The sequence below is a fragment of the Manis pentadactyla genome, chromosome 5 (assembly GCF_030020395.1).
Source record: "Manis pentadactyla isolate mManPen7 chromosome 5, mManPen7.hap1, whole genome shotgun sequence".
NCBI lineage: Eukaryota > Metazoa > Chordata > Mammalia > Pholidota > Manidae > Manis > Manis pentadactyla.
In genome coordinates this window covers 156,050,781-156,068,707 of record NC_080023.1, presented here as the reverse complement: position 1 = coordinate 156,068,707, position 17,927 = coordinate 156,050,781, and the positions used below count along the sequence as shown (strand labels likewise).

The 17,927-nt window shown below is 40.7% G+C and overlaps 1 protein-coding gene across 2 annotated transcripts in view; it reads right to left on the bottom strand.

Moving 5' to 3' along the window:
* Positions 1–15,847, bottom strand: part of ACSS2 (acyl-CoA synthetase short chain family member 2) — a 44,769-nt gene extending 28,922 nt beyond the window's left edge. Inside the window, exons 1-2 of one of the 2 annotated variants that reach the window (XM_036902489.2) lie at positions 15,470–15,847; positions 10,624–10,819 (exon numbers count right to left, since the gene is read on the bottom strand). In XM_036902489.2, coding sequence (XP_036758384.1) covers positions 10,624–10,819; positions 15,470–15,647 — 374 coding nt within the window. In that variant the 5' untranslated portion in view covers positions 15,648–15,847. The remainder of the gene's footprint in view (positions 1–10,623; positions 10,820–15,469) is intronic. The other variant, XM_036902490.2, reaches the window with a different exon arrangement.
* Between the last annotated feature and the right edge of the window lie 2,080 nt (positions 15,848–17,927).

Below are 17,927 nucleotides of genomic sequence, written 5' to 3'. Positions count from 1 at the left end.
AGGCAACAATGTTAACTTAGAGGCAGAAGTGGAAAAATACAGGTCATTCTACAGTCCAATGCCAATTCTAAATAATATTTTCATCTACTAGTGATGTTTTTTCATGAAGCTAAATTTATTTGATATAAAGGAATATGCTTTGTACTGTTATGTCCTGCCTATGCTCATATAGTCAAATTATTTTTAACTGAGTGAGAGTGATATAAGTTGATATTTGCAGTTTCAAAAATATCCTTACTTCATAAAATTTTAATTTGGTGGTCCCTGATGAAATATTCATGAAGTTTAAAAAAATCTCAATCATTGGTATAAAATGAAAGTCAAGACTAAGAGACAATTCTAGATTGAAGGAGACTAAAAAGACATGACAACTCCATGTCATGTGATTCTGAACTGGATCCTTTTGCTATAAAGTACATTACTGGAACAAGAGGCAAAATTTCAATGGAGTCTGAGGATTAGATGGTAGTGAATCAATATTGATTTCCTGATTTTGATAGTTATATTATGGTTATATAGGAGAAAGTCTTTGTTGGAAATACACACTGAAGTATTCAGGGATCTGCATCTTACTCTCAAAAGGTTGAGGGAAAAAATTATTTATATTGTACTTGCAATCTGTCTTTTTCTTTTCTTAAAGTGTTGACCCTGTTTTATTATCTGACTGGAAAATTAGACAATCCACTAGTCCGGGAGGGTATGGGTGCAGGCTTAATCCTCCTCCTTGTCATTGCCAGCTCCAGCCCCAACCCAGCCCTTCTTGGTGTTCCTCTTCATGAGGCCTCCTGGTATGGTCGGTGGAGGAAGAAGTCAACAGATGTGCTTCAGGAGTCCAAGTAGATGATGAACCTTGTGGACCCCGGCAGATCAGCACTCAGGCATGGTGGCTGGCCTTGGCCAAGCCAAGCTTGAAGACCTCTCCAATGTGATCTTCAGGGCCAGGATGTAATCCAGCTTCATCTTGTCCTCGTTCAGCACCTGGATGTAGAAAAGTCACCACACCAGCATGTTGCCCTCAGAGGTGTGCATCTGAGGCAGCTTCTGAGATCCAGGCCTGAGTAAAGTTGACCCTCCAGATCTCACGTTTGTTTCAGAACCCACATTTACTGATCAGCCTCAGCTCTTGGTCAACTCGGGATTCTTGATGGGTCTCTGCAGGGTCACAGAGGTTTTGCAACAAACCCAACTCCAGACTACTGGTGTGTTGGCTCCACTCTCACATCTGTACCTAAGTGTAGGCCCCAGTAACTAAGAAGAGCTGTACTTGTAATATTTCTATAAATTTAAGAATGTTTCAAAACTTTAAAGATTGATAATATAGACTAGGGCTTGTATACAGGGTCCCAAATGATTAATTTAAATTTTATTCTGTAGGTAAAGAAAAGCCAGGGAACCTCCTAGACTAAAGGTCCCCCCTCCTCTACCTAAAAAAATTTTACCTACTAAAATCCCAAGTTATGGAGGAAGAGAAATCATTTTTGCCAGAGTGGCCACCCAACAATCAGCACCTACTGCTTGCCAAATCACAAAAGGAAGAGAATGAGAGGCTAGTCTTCACTTCCATAATCTTAAAATCTAGAGATCCAAACCACTCACCACCTAAGACCTATCCTGGAAACAGTGATCAAGGAGAGCAAGAGAACACATGAGTAAGGAAATCACCAAAGGAATGCAAAAAGAAGTAACTTGAAACACTTCCTAGAATAGCAGGTTCTGAGCCAAGTTTGAGAAAAGAGACTTCGTGTTCATTAGAGGAAAGAAGGGTATTTTGGAAAAGTTAGAAAAGTCATATGTGGCTGTCAGTCTTGCATCCCTCTGTCTAATACCCTTGGACATGTATGATATGTGTAAGTATTAGCACCAACTCACAGTAATAAATCTTCCAGTGTAGTTTCTTGTCTTTCATCTCAGCTAATCATCAGAGCAATCTTTTGATATTAGCAGGACAAGATTTACTAGCTATCCCCATTTGAAAGTTTGGGAAACTGAGGCTGAAAAGAGTGTCATAGCTTGCCAAAGGTCACAAAGCAATGGTTAGGACCTCTGCCTGCCGATCCTTGGGCTAGGTTTTTTTTTTAATATATACATGATCAAGAGAGTGATCTTTTAAAAATGTAACTCTGATGTGCCATAACTCTACTTGAAATTCTTCAGTGGCTCCCTAGCACTTGTCAGAGCTACAATTGCACATCTCTGTGAAGAAAACACAAATTCCTGATCCTTCCCCAAAGCTTCTCCTTCCAGTTTCTTCTCCAACTCAACTAATGGAAATTCTACTTTTCTAGTTGTTCAGACAAAAAACCTTTGCTATATTCTTGACTCCATTCTCTTATACTCCACATTAAGTTCATCAGTAAATCATATTGGCTCTGCCTTCAAAATATTCCAAAATCTGACTTTTCACAAACTCTACCATTATCTTCATTATCATATCTTGCCTGAACTGTTATCAGTGTCCCCTTACTGGTCCCCTTGTTATTGCCACATGCCCCTCATCCAGTATTACTAAGATAATATACAGACTATATATAGTATATATTCAGTGAAAAAAATTGTTTAATGAATGGGTGAATGAGCACATCTCAGTTAAGGAAAGGGTGTTATTTGAGGTTTGTCCTTTAATGTCTTTAGACCTAATAAATTATAATTATAAATTTTAGTCAACATTTCTAAAGCCAGCCCTAAACCCCTCAGGTAGAATCCTGGTTAGACGAGAGACAAATTATCAAAGAAGTTAAGGCTGCATAAATAGAAACATAGTGTCTGCGACAAAGAATGTAAGTTAAGTTTTCTGACCGGAACAAGTTAAAAATGCTATGTGACTCTGGCCAAGTCACTTCTACTCTCTGAACCTCAAGTTCCTCATCTGTCAAGTGTTGTAAACCAGGTTCAAAAAAGAAGAAATATTCAAGTACACAGCACAGAAGAGACAAAGTTTAATATCAGCATAAATAGAAAAGTCTTAGGAATTATGAGAGATTGCAAGTTGGTGGTAGAGTGTGGCTGTCAATGGGACTAATGTAACCTTAGATATATATAAAGTCAGAACAGAGAATCATTATAGTTCCCTGCCCAAGGCAGCCCATAGCTGGAATATTTAATGAGAGATATTGGCCAGCTAGGGTATGTCCAGAGGAGACTGATGTGAATGGTGAAGTAGTTCTTCAGGAAACCACATCATACAAAGAACCTGGGAATGTGAACTCAGTATTACCTCATTCACAGAACAATAATACTGGACTAGATCAGAGGTTTTCAATCTGAGCTTTGCAGATTCCTAGAGGTCCTGGACACATACCTCACAGGGACCCAGTGACAGGGTGAAGAAGCCAATAAATAGAATGTAGCTCTGGTCCTCCCATCCATGTTTCAACCAGATCAGCTCGGTTCTCACCTGTTTTAGTATGGGGCATTGGCATAATAAAAATAGCTAACACCATTTGCCAACCACTAAACCCTTTACACAGATTATTCCAATTATATCTCACAACAGTCTATGTCATTGGAACTGTTATTCCCATTTTACAGATGGAGAAACTGAGGTTTAAAGAGGTGAGGGAACTTGCCCAATAAGTAAGTGTTAGATTAGGGACTGAAACCCAAGCAGAGTCCAGAGTCTACTGTTGTTAATCACTACACATATTTTATTGGAATAAAAGGATGTTTATGCTTTTTTAAAATTGAAAATTACTAAACTAGATGAACTTCCAGGCATCTTCTAGATTTAAATTTCTATAATTCTGCATTCAGCCTGGCAAAGGAATACAATAACTACCTTCAAGTATCTGAAGGGATGTCTTATGGAAAAAAGAATAGAACTATTCTATGTGGCCCAAGAACATAGAAGCAAGACCAACAGAAGAGGACAGAGTGGGAAGAAAGTTAGAGGATGGGAATGTATCTAAGAACTTTGTAACAGAGCTGCCCAACAATGGGATAGGGAGTGAGCAAACTCTGAAGTAGTTCCAGAATCAGAATGTTCATTTATGAGGATTGTTGGGGATAGAGATATTAGGGCTATAACTCCTGCTTTGTTTAAGGAGTAGACCAAATGACCTCAAAGGACTGGGACTGAAAGTTTTCAAATTCTCAGATAGAAGTTCAAGGAATTAGACACAGGATCATCAGTAGTCAATCTCTTCCATACCAAATCGAGGAAAAGGGAGAGGTCCACCCTCAGCTCCATGCCTCTGTACTTACTATTGTAAAGGTGAGGCTGCCTTAAGGCAAGAAGTTCCCACCTGACCACCTGCTATCTTCAGAGGACAGGAGGCTAATACTGGGTCTTTCCCCTTCCCAACCTCTACCAGATGCCTTATCACCGCAGGTCCCTATATTTGTGACAGAAATTCTGAAAGTCAGTTCCAGAAGTAACTTCAGCAAGTTCAACCCCCACAGTTTACAGGGGGAAAAAGAAAGTGCAGAAAAGGGCATTACATAAAGCCAATCTCCTCATTAAATATTTACTAAACACACCAGTAAAAGAAGTCACCCAGACACAAACTCAGGTAGCTGACATGGAGTTCAGGACAGTCCTCAACCAGACCTCAAAACCGTCTCCATTTATTATACACTCATTATTACATATGTTAGTATACATTATATTAACATATAACATTTTTACAATAACACAGTTATCATTCATATCCCACCCACTTCCAAAAAGTAGTGAATTGAACAGCACAATCTTGTCTCATTTTCACCACTTTAGGGAGGGGTTCTTTAAGGCATTAATAGTCATGAAGCTCAGGGAGAAAGAAGTGAGAGATGAGAGATCCACCTCAAACATGAAATCTTCTAGCCCTCCTCCAGTCTGCCCAGCTGATTCAAGTGGAGAAAAACTGTTCCCAGCAACAGTTATTTCCCCACATATCTTCCATTACCATAAAGTGTTTATGCTACCAGTGAAAGTACAGAAAGACAAGGGGAGGCACACCCGCTTTCTCAGCCCTTAACTCAAACCTTCTAAAGTCTTCTAGTCCTTTCACCATCTTAATAGAAGCACAACCTGCATACTGAGTCACCATAGAGTCACTATAGGTTTCAAAAGAACTTCTGAAAACCACTTCCTCTTCAGAAACAATTATAGAATACTGAAATATCAGAGCCAGAAAGGACCTTGCAGAGTATTTGTAGTTCATCTCCTACCACTCCCACAAAGGGAAGGCCAAGAGAGGGGAAGAGAATGGTCTGAGGCCATCTTCTTTCTTAAATGAGAGTTTTTCCTTACCATGTATATTTTAATCAATAAATACATTGTTGTGAAACCAGTAAAGACATACATGGAAGACAAAAAATTCCCTTCCTTTCCGTATCATTGAAATGAACTCCAGGACATGGACCTAGATAATTAACAGAGCCCTTGGACATGAATGCTAGGACAATACACTCTAAGGCTTTGGCTTTCCATGTCACCTTGACAATCTTGTCAGGACACATCTCACCTTCCCACCTTCTCAAATACACACACATGCACATAATCCACAGGGCTCTGGAGAGTTCTAAATATCACATTCTGGAATTCATACTCAGGAGCACAATCCTGAGAGCAGAGCTTCTGTCCTAAGGTCACTCCTAAAAACACCAGCTTCTCAGAAGCTCCAGTTTATAAGGAAGGATTGAATAATAACCAGAGCCCATGGAGAGACACCAGTGATTTTAGCTGAGGATGAGGGATGAGATGGCACAGAGATAATGATAGCCACAGGCAGCCCAAAGCAAACTGTAAGGAAGGGACTAAATTTCTTGGGCTCTGGAGACTGCGGTCCTCTCCTGGAATAACTTAGAGATTGAGCAGCTAGTATAAATCACCAGAAAATAGCCATCAACCACTCTTTCCACCCTCTCTCTATAAGCCCTTTAATTGATCCCCAAAGCCCCTGCAGTTCCCCAGTGTCCCTTCAACTTGCCAGCCTCTACTCCTTAAACTATCCCTAATATCCCTCACTGACTATCTCCCGCTGAATGACTATTCCAATAATATTGTTACTAATCATTTTCTCATACATATACACACAAATCCCCACTAACACCCCTACCTGCCACTCTAGGTGGGGGAAAGGGCAAGAGAGGTTGAGGCTAGTCTTATTTGAAGGGCAAATTTAGCCCTTGGATCAGATGAACATGTGCCATTGAAACAGGCAAGGTATCATATAGACTAAGGAGGCCCTTGACTCTTCTCTCTCACTGTCTCCCCCATGTCCCCTCTATCTACACACCCAGTTACCTATGTTGGTTTCTTTCCTCTAAATTACTCTAAAATTCACCTTTCCATTCCATCCCCACAAGCAGAATCCCAGTTCAGGCATCGCTACACTGAGTAACAAACTCCCAGCTCTCTGGCTTCACACTCCCACTTCCATATGTATCCAGAGTAATTTTCTTAAACCCAGTTAGTTATGACCACATCATTCCTCTGCATAAAATCTTTTCATAGGTCTCCAAAAATAATCAAGATCTCCCACTCCTGGACCTCTTCCACTGTTGAAGACAACCTTGACTCCTCTTTCACTCCCCCACATCCAGTTCAAGTCAGCAAATTCCATGGGCTCTTCACTCAAAATAGATCCAGATTTTGACCACTTCTAACTACCTTCAAGCTACTAGTATCGTTTAAATCACCACCTTTGCTCACCTGATTTCTATAGTATCCTCCTAATTGGCCTCCCTGCTTCTACTCTTGCCTTTCTACAGTCTTTTCTCAACACAAAAGACACATAGATTCTAAATATATGTCAAGTCATTGTCACTTTATGCTCAAAATTGTCCAGTAGTTCCCCATTTCACTGAAAATAAAATACAAAAGTCTATATTGACTTTCCAGGTTCTACACAAACATGTGTCATGCTGCCCTTGTTCCCTACTACCCTATCTAGCTCACACTGCTTCAGCTACACTAACTTCCCAGCTAGTCTTCAAACACACCAGGCAGCAGCACAATCCCACCTCAGGGCCTTTGCACTTACTTTTCTATGTATCTGGAATATTTCCCCTTCCCAACCCAACTATCTGCATGGCATCCCCCATCTCCTTCAGATCTCTGTTCACATGTCACCTTTATCAGAGAGTCCTTCCCTTATCACTCTCATTCTTCATTGTCACTCCTTTTCTTTTACACTGCTCTGTATTTTTCTATAGCATGTATCACTATCTGTCATATATTTATAGGTTTGTTTATTGTTGACTCTTGAAGCTGAGATATAACCTCCATAAGGGCAGGGACTTCACTGAGAATAGTGTCTGGCATATAGTAGCTCTGGAGAAGTATTTATTGAATGAATAAATTGTTCCCTGAATAAACCCTTTACTCCAGACAGACTTGGTCTTCACTTGCCCCAATATATTAATGGTGACTAATATTTATTGAATGATTTCAGTGCACCAGGACATACGAATTTGTTATCTTATTCAATTGACAACTCCATGAGGTAAAACGATTTTTTCCATATTTTACAGTTGAGAAAACTGAGGCTCAAAGAGGTTAAATAACTTGTATAAAATCATACAGCTCATTAGCTACAGAAACAGGACTTGAATTAGGTTAGTTTGACACCAAAACCCATCCTCCCAAGTTTTGTTATACTGACTTCTTACAATGCTTTCTCCCTTCTGTGAGCTACTTGTACATATGGCTCTTTGCAGTTTGGCCCATAATTGCTTTCAGGTTGTTTTATATAGTTTTATTTGGTCTTCCCAAATAGAATGTAAACTCTAAGAGGCCAAGGTCTGGGCCATTTATAAACCTGATAACATATTTTATCTGATTAAATTAAAAAGTTAATTTAAATTGATTTGACTAATGTGACAAATTTTCTCTTTTCATCTGTCACAGCCAAGTATTTGGACAGCTAGAACAATGTAGTATCATATGATGAAAAGAGTAGTTGACTAGGAGTGAGAATAGCTGGAGATTAGTCTCAGCTCTGTCTCCAAGTAGGTGTATTACCTGTAAGCAAATGACTTATCCTCTCTGATCTTTAATTTACCTGTCTGTAAAGAGTTGGCCTACATGGACCCTAAACATTTGTTTCAAGTTCTAAAAATACTATTATTCCATGAACATTTACAGTGTGTCAAGCCAAAAGTAAAAGGCCAATTTCTTCCTTGTTATAGTTTTATTTTGGTTCTAAGAACACTATTTCCTTTGTGGATTATTTCAGTATATGTATAAGACATGCCACCAAACAAGAAATGACTACAAATGTGGTTTTTTCATGCCATTATAGCTATCTAAATGACATGGTTTATATCAAAAAGAATCTAATCTAATCTTATGTGATGCCATAAGAAGTGTATCAACTGAAGAAAATCATTGAAGAAATGTCATTTTTTTAAATGTTAAAAAATTTTGAGCAGGAAGAAGGAGAGCTCCAAAACAAAGGACTTCAGAGAAAAAAGAGAACTTCATAAAATAAATGATATGATAGTTTGGAAGATGTTGAGTATTTGATAAAGGCAAATGGTGCAAGAAAAATGGCAGGCAGTTTTTAACTTCAAAGAAAACAAAAATCTGTACATAAAAGGAAATACAATCATGTGACTTTTATGTAAACATTGATTTTAAACTAAGTAGAAAACAGAGCAAAATACAATTAGATTGGGATAAGAGACAGAAGTTGGAAGCTTATACAAGAACTAAATTATCTGTCATAATAGAAAGTCATATTTTATAAAAAAAGAAGAAAGAGCAGTATAAGCATATTATTTTAAAATATGGAGGTAAAAAGGAAGTAACCACATATCTGCTGTATTTGCACTTTATTTTCTTATAAAAAATGTGACTTATTTGTAGTTTGCTTTTGCTTTACTGTAAACATAAAGGAATTGAATATGTGGTACTTGTCTCCCACTCCTTTAACCCTGTATCCATAATACCTAACATAGGACTAAGCATCAAATATCTTTAAAAATTCTGATGGTTGAATGACCAATATAAAAATGGAGCAAAGATGTCCTGTTACAGAGTTACAAAATTTTGGCATTGGAAGTAAATTTAGAGATTATATAATCCAATGCCTCTCAAATTGGTGTTCCATGAAATATTGCTCCTTGTGATGTTAACAGTATGTGGCAAAAAGTGTTTGGGCTCATATAAGTTTGGGCAATCCTATGTTAAATAAAATTGATCAGGTGTTTTTACTGTAGGCCTTCTTAGAGACTTTACTATGTTAATATACATTGGGAATTCCACAAAGACAATTTATTATATAGCGTTTCTCAGACTCATTTATTTCATGAATTAAGAAGCTCCTGCTAATATCTCTAGAATTAGTAATTAGCATTCTTTGGAAAACATTGATCTGGTCTACTCCCCTCATTTTACAAATGGGAAAAGGTAGGCACTCAAGAGCCTGCTCAGGTCTAAATGGTAGAAGAACTAGAAAGAATGGCCTCAGGATTCTGGAGCAGTCTCTGGTGATTGAACAACTCTGGCTTGCGTTTTCTCAGCCTTCCATCATACACCTGAATTATTTCAAACCAGGGAACTTCAGACACAAGCAACTGCTTTGCAGATATTTAAACATCTTCTGATCCCTAAGGAGCTGAGGAGGTGGGCCCAAATGTTGGCTGGAGCTCAAACGTAAAGTCCCAGGGCAGGAGTTAAAGTCACAGACATAATATGCTGTGAGTTTTAATGGCAAAGTGAAAACTGACTCCAAAGTAAGCAATGGCAATATGCTAGTAGACCACTCACATTTGTATAGTGTCTTCCAATAAATAAATAATAAATAAATCCTTTTACCACATCATCTCATTTGATTCTCATAACACTCTAGTGAGAAAGACAAGAGTGGAATTATTATCCCCATTTTAAGGATGAGAAAATTGACTCTCAGAGAGTTAAATATCTTGCCTGTGGTTACACAGGAAGGGAATGAAAGAGTTGGAATGAGAACCTAAATTTGTTTCTCAGGTTATGGCTCTATTCAATATATTAGAGGGATATACAGCATCACGGTTAAGAATGCAAACTCCAGAATTGTACTATCTGGGTTTGAATCTCAGCCCTGATTCTTGCTAGCTGTATGACTTCAGATAAGTCACTTAACTTCTCAGAATTTCTGTTTTCACATATGTAAAGTGAGGAAAATAATTCATACTTGGTTGTTGTGAGCATCCAATGAGAAAATATTTGTTAAGCACTTCAGCATGATGTCTGGTACATTTGTTAAGCACTTCAGCATGATGTTGGCACATAGATCAATCAAAGGTAATGATGACAACAGGTGGTTGACAACAGGTTGGTGGATGGTAGGGAAAAACCCATCATCCAATTTCCCCCCAAAGCAGGAATGAGAAAAAAAGCTACTCGGTCCTATTCACTTCTATTTACCCTCTCATCTCTTCTCTCTACAAGCCAAGAAGAGAACACTAGACTAGAAGTCAGGACACTTGACTTTTAACGTCAGTTCTGTCATATACTATTATGTGATTTTAGGGAAATCATTTAACATCCTTGCGGTATTTTTTCTCGCCTGATTCATTAAGTTAACAATACTTTGCTTACTCTACTGTGTTGTTGCAAGCACCAAATTTTTTAAGTACTTTGTGAACTAAGAAACATTATATAAATGTGAGGGGTGACTTTTTATCTGTCACAGACTATAAGATAGATGTTTTTACCAGTAAAAAGCAACTTTATCACCAAGTTTTTTGTTGTGGACAATTCGATCCAGCACGTTGTAGCAGATATTGGTAGTTGCTCCTTTCATCCACTCAATGAAGATTTTCCCTTTAGTTACATCGAAGTTGTACTGAAGGAATGGGCCAGGACATGAGGTCTTCCAGTAAAATTCCTTGGCAATGTCTCCCCAGAATTCTGCAACAGAAAGGGAAGCCCAGACACCACTAAGCTTCTCAGAAATATTTATCTTCAGATGGCTTACCACTCTATGACAGGACCAAGTCACAACTTCTGTGGCCTGTACTCTAGTACCCACCACCTGAATCCCTCCTCTACCTGTCTAATTTATCATCCACTATTCTCCTAACCCACTTTCTATTCCCATGAGCTGAATCTTAAGTTAAACTTCTTCCTTCTTTCCTCAAAACTGATATTCCTTTTTCACCATCTATTCAAGTCATAGCCATCTAGTGCCTATCACAATGCCTAGCACATTGTAGTCAGTTAATTTTTTAATGAATTAGTAAAAAGAACCCTTTACCCACAGAACTTTCCATGACATCTTTCTCTTAATTCATTCATTTTTAGCAATTATTTAATAAACATATCTTTCTCCTACTATTTGCCCAAGTGTTACTTGCTATGTGCCAGATGTTGCTTTAAGCTCTCTATGTGTTATCTCATTTAGTCCTTACCACAAACTCCAGGAGGTAGGCTTTATTTTCATCCTCATTTTATTGATTTGAAATCAAGGCTCAGAGAGGCTAATAACTTAACAAAGGTTGTACAGTTACCAAGTCAAGTTCTGGACTGCCTTGAAGACATTTTTGCTAAAATCTGAAAGATGAATAAAGCTTTTCTCTACTCCTCCACCAGGAAAGATGGAGATAGAAAGGAACCAAGGGTATATGTTGGTTATAATCAAGAACAACTCCTTGAGGCTGAAACACTGAGATTAAGAGGAATAAAAGCAAAAAATTGATGCATAAACTGTGCAGATCATGCAATCATTCTGCACATGATAAGGAATTTGGTATTATCCTAAGGGCAATTGAAAGCCACTGTAGGGTTTTAAACAGCAGAGGGACATGATCAGATATATAATCCTAAAATATTTGCCTGGCCACTATGGAGAAAATGTACTCAACAGATAAAACATGCAGTTGCAAAATACCTAGGATATTCTCAGTACTGGATCAGGAGCTAGAGGGGAGAGAGATACTTAGAACAGTAGCAATGGAAGGAACTTTAGAATTATCAATCCCTTATTTTGCTGATAAGAAACCAAATTTATAGAGGTAAAGTGACTTGCTCAAGGTTATGTGATTTAGTGTATACAGTTTAGTTACAGAGATAAGACTAACACATGAAATATTTTTGAACATGAAAGACAGAATATGCTTGAAAGCTAACCCACATGGTATATAACTTGCAATCAATCCAAATTAAATCAACCTTAAGGTGCCATTATGTACTAATAAAACTGGCAAAAATTTTTTAAAAATATTAAACCCAATGCCTGAGTGGACCTGGAAAACAGATACTCATATAAAAATGGCATTGTAAGAAATTGGCACAATCTCACTGGATAGCAGGGTGATGCCTGACAAGAACCATAAAATTTTTTATATCCTTTCATCTGATAACTCAATTTTGGAGAACACACTCCAAGACAATAATCCCAAAGGAAAAAAAAGTGATTACTAAGGAGATGTTTATAGTAACACTATAATAGTGAAGCTACAAACAACCCAAAAGTCCAACAATTAAAAAAAAAAACTGATGAAAACTAGTAATCCCAGTAATAATACAAAAGATTACCATATGGCCATTAAAAAGAGAGCAATTGGGAACTGGCATTTTAGTGAATGCCATACATGTACCAGGGCCTGGGTTAATTTCATTTAATCTTTATATGGCCCTATGAATTATAGACTAATTATCCTAATTTTATAGATGAGAAAACTGAAGCTCAGGAAATAGGAAACTCTCCTAAGGATCACAAAGCTAGAAACCAGTATACAAAATCAGACTTGACTGTAAAAGAGTCCATGTTGTTACAACTATACAGGGTACATGTGTATACTCAAAAACACTTTGAAGTTATAATGGTAAGCATAGATTATGTGAAATTATTTATGAACCACATTTACGTCCACCAATAAGGAGTGAAGAAAACTGGGTTTTATGATCATTTAGCTTTGGTTTGGTTTGGTTGGTAGAGTTTTGAAATCTGAATGTTTCATTGGCACACATTCTAAGTACACTTGACCCTTGAACAACTAAGGGAATTAGGGATGCTGACATCCCTGCTCCCACAGTCAAAAATCCACATATGACTTTTGACTCCCCAAAAGCTTAACTATTAATAGCCTACTGTTGATTTTACAGTAATGTTAAAATAAGCTAGTATCTACATAGATTTTATGCATTCATGGTGTACTTAACTTCTTAACTTCTTTTATATTTCCTGGCTGTGCAGTTTCATCTGTAAGTTTTTTCAAGTTGTCACAAATCTCCAAAAAAATTTCCAATATATTTACAGAAAGAAATCCTCGTTTAAGTGGACCCATGCAGTTCAAACCCGTGCTGTTCAAGGGTCAGCTGTACTGAAGATGTTCAGAAGAGAAAAAGATGAGCAAGGACAGGATGATCAGGGAATGCTCTATGGAACTGACAGGGTTCGACTAAACTAGAAGGGAGCAGTAGGAAATGGGCCAAGGCACGGAGATGGGAGAGGGACTTTTATGTACTCAGGATATCAACAAGAATTACCTCTTTAGAATAAAGTGTGTGGTAAGTGGTAGCGGGAGATAAGAATAGAGAGGTGGGGTGGAGATAGTTATTCAGAGACCTTGAAAGAAAGACAGAATTTTAGTTTGAAAATGTAGTAAATAGGAAATTATTAAAAGTTTTTGAAGTGACATATGAAAGCAGTGTTTTCAGAATATCAATCTAATAGTGTCTAGATAAATCTACCAGGGAGACTGAGGTGGGTGAGAGGGAAGGAGAGAGAATCAATTAAGGCTGCTTCCCTGAATTAAAAGGGTCTGGGAATGGAAGAAAAGGTAATCTGAGAGACATTTTAAAAGAGTATTTGACAAAATTTGGTAAAAGGCAGACTGTGGAGGCAGGGAAGAGTAATGGTATACATAGCTACTTAGGAATATAGGTTCTGCAGTCAAGGCCACCTTAGTTCAAATCTCAGATCCACCACTAAGTAGCTTTGTGACCTTGTACAAATTAATTAACCACTCTTTAAGCTTTAGTTTCTTACTCTGTAAAATGGGGATGACAACAGTCTCTACATCAAATCAAACACGATTTGTGCTTAGTAAGCAATAAGCAATGTTAAGATATATAGACAAAGGAGATACTAGAGGAGAGAAGCATGAAAGAGATACAATTTGGGATAGTGCCTTTGACTAGGATGAGAAAATAAGAAAGGAGAGCAAGGTTTGATAGGGAAAATTGATAAATCCCAGCCACAATGTTAAATATGGTATAATATCTAGCTGTGTGAATAAAATGGTCTATAGACGTATGAAATTTGGGACCAGAGCATAAGTGAGATCCTCAGCACATAGCTAAATATATAAAACAGGAGTTATTATTGTGGCAATAATAGCTCACCCCTAGGAAACAGATGAATTCATGATGGGAGAAAATAGAGGGAAGAGAAGCAAAGAGGTCTGAGGACTCAAACTTGGACACAGCCTGCAGCAATCAACCTCTACGCTTCATTCAATCCTGTTTTGCATTTCTCAGTAATTGCTTTACCCGTGTTCTTATCGTTACTAAACTAACCACCATTTATTAAATGCCTGCTGTATATCAGGCACTCTGTAATGCACACTTGTTACCCACATTAGCCTCAAACCTATGAGGCAAGTATTATTATCTCTATCTTATAGATGAAGAAAAGAAATCTCAAGATTTTAAAATCTAAGATTGCACAATAAATGAGTGGTAGAGTCAGGATCTACATCTAGATTGTTCTGGGTTTCATTTGTGGCCCATGCTTGTCTCATTGCCAAGCATGTTATCTCCCAACTCAGGTACAGTTTTGACCCCTTACTTGGAATGAGGGCAAGGGCAGGGAATTTTCTTCACACATTCTTGAAGACATGGAACGATTAGAATTTCTGAGTTATTACAATCCCAGCCCCAGTTTTTTTTAAACCAACATTTTAGTGACTTGTTCAATCTTATACTGCACAACTTCCACTGGGATTTCTGAAATATTAAAAATGGATCTGGGGCTCCATTACTAATTTGGGGGATCCCAGGGTGGGAACCAGATCCATTACTGCCCCTCAACAGTGGAGACGAATTTGCAGGTTGAATGTGTTAGGAGGCGATGGCTCAGCTGGTGTGAAAGGGGGCACAGAGAAGTCTCCTCGTGGACCTCCTCCCCTCAAGGCGCCCCCTTGCCCCTAAGAACCCGCCTCTTCACCTTAGGAACTCTCTCCTTCTCTTCTCATGAAACTTTCGCTCTCCTCATAGAACCCCAATCTTCTCACGGACACCACATCTCCTCACAAAAACCCCAAGTCTCCAAGGAACTCTCCAACTCCTAGGGAACCCCGATCTCATAGAATCCTCCGTCTCCTCATAGAACCCCCATCTCCTCCTGGAACCCCTTTCCCATCTCCTCAAAGAACCGGAATTCTTCCCTCACAGAACCTCCAACTCAAGGAGACTCCAACTTCCCAAGAGAACCCTCATCTCCTCAGAACCCCCATTTTCCCCCGGAAATCCCCAACTGCTCACTCCCCTGGGAACGGCCACTGCTCCCTTCACCGACCCCCCCCCGCCCCCAGACCCGCCCGGGCCCGGCCTCACCTCGCGGCTCCTCCAGCGAGCGCCGGTGCAGCTCGCGATAGCGCTGCAGCGAGGGGACGTGCGCGGAGCGGCTGACCAAGGGCGGCGGAGACCAACTCCGGGCCCGGCTCCGGGCTCCAACCTCCTCCTGGACCCCGCTCCCGCTCCCGCCTCGACCCCGCTCCTCCGGAAGCCCCATTGCGTCAAGTCCAGAGCACCGTAACTGCCAGGGGCGCCCGGGCAGGGAAAACAGGCAGGGCCGAGGGGCGGCGCTTTGCAAGATGGGGGAGAGGCTCGGCGTGTGGAGGCGTCGCTTTGGCAGATCCGGGGTGGGCGTCCTGGAGGGGCGGAGCCATGCCTGGTAGGGGCGGGACCAGGGGTTCGCGGAGACCCAGACGGGAAAGGCGAGCTTTGCTTGAGGGTTGGGGGACTTTGAGGAAGGGGTGGAGCCGTAGAGCGAAAGCAGAAGGGGCGGGGCCAGGCGTGACAGAAGAGGAGGTGCGCTAATGGAGTGACGGGGAGTGGCGGGTCTGGATGTGACAGGAGAGGAGGCAGAACCCTGGAGTGACCACGGGGTGAGGTCTTGGAGTGACAGACGAGGGTTAGGGTTAGGGCGGGGCTCGAGCGGGAAAGAGCTGGGCTAACTAGAGGAGTTGGATCAGGCCTATCGTGAAGCCGCCCTGTGATCTGATTGCACAAGCCTGTCACCCCACTGCGTTGGAAGGCCAGATAGAGAAGGGTCCTTTCCGGATGACACCCTTCCCCTCTGGGAACTATCCCCCAATTCTAAGTAAACCCCTCCCCTCCGTCCTCAGGAAAAACTCCTCCCACAACGTGGAGGGCACAGTCAGGGCACAGGACACCCCTCTCCGGTAACCTTGGGCCCAGCTCAGATTTTCTCCTACCCTTGTGGATATGTCTTCACTCCCTGACTCCACAAATTTCCATGCAGATCTACAAGGCAAGATTCATTAAGAAAGACTAGGAGGTGCCTTCAGATCTGTGCTAATAAAACCCACCGCCTCATTACACAAACGGTAAACTCAGGGAGAGGAAGGAATTTGTGCAAGGTCACGGAGTAAACAACAACCAAGTTGGGCCAAACCTAGGTCTTCTGACTCCAAGTCTTTTTACTGCTTCATCAGGCTGCAACTAAGGCTTGTAAAATACCAAAGTATATGCAAAATAGGAGTAATTGCTCATACCCTTCTTTCCTTCCCAGTCTCTATACTTCACCAAGAGACCCCTCCACATGTCACACTTGGGCTCAATCACCCCTGGCTTCCCTCTATCCCTTCCACACTACAGAAAGGAGAAGCCAGGCAGGACCCTCCATTTCCCACCCATACTCACCACCAAGAAGGGCCCACCCCGCTCATCAGTTCATAGAATGGCTCTCAAGGCAGGAAGTATCTTTAAATATCTAACTCCAAGAGTGATTCTCAGGCCCAGAGCAGGCAGCCCCCACCTCCTGAAGCTTACTTACACTTTAGAGCTACTGACCCCATCTGGCCCAGCCTCCCTTCCCACTGTTAGGCTGGCTAACTGCAAACCCAGCACATCCCAAACTGGAAGAAAAAAAAAAAAACTCATGGTCATACCTATGATAAAGAGCCTACCCAATCCTGAGAGGGCCTCAGGGCTCCTTGAAGGGGCACAGACCTCATAGAGTGGACATGGACACCCTCGAGGAGACAGGTACTTCACTGAGAAGGCATTAACTGCACTGAAGGGGCACACACTTCACTGAAAGTACATGGACCTCCATTAAAGGGGCCTAGATCTTGCTGAGAGAATCAGATCTCATTACAGGTCTGTGGACCCTGCTAATAGGACATGAATAGCACTGAAGGCCAAGCACCCTCCTGAGGGGATACAGACTTTCTCCTAGGAGATACAAAAGATATAGACTTTACTAAGGAGACTTGGACCCCACTGAGAGGATTCAAACCCCACTGAGGGGCCTCTCACTACACCAAGATAACAAACACCATCAAGGGGACACAGACCTCATTTAAGTGGGGACAGGCCCACCGAAGGCTGATAATGACAGTAAGTCCTATGGACCTTATTGAGGAGATGAGAATCTCTCTGTGGGGTTTACACAGTACTAGTACAGATGGTCATCTTCCCATTCCCCTTGCCCCACCATACCACCCACCCACAGCTCTGAGCAGCCCTCTCCCTCTCCCTTCTCCCCCGTGCTTCTTCCAAGCCCTAGATCTGTTCCTGACACACTGCTGTCCCCTTCTGTCTGAAGGTAGCACTGCAGTTGCTGAGAGTCCATAGTGGATTTGTTTTCAAGCAGTCCAGGTCATCTATCTTCAAGTTCTATTTCAGGGGCTGGGGAAGATGATTTATGCCCAAGTGATGTATGCTTAACTGGTCCAGTCTCTCTGCCTGTGGACTGTGCAATGGTAGTTTGGACAAGAGATCTCTTAAGAGAGGGAACATCCCCATCCTCAAAGATGGGGTAGTG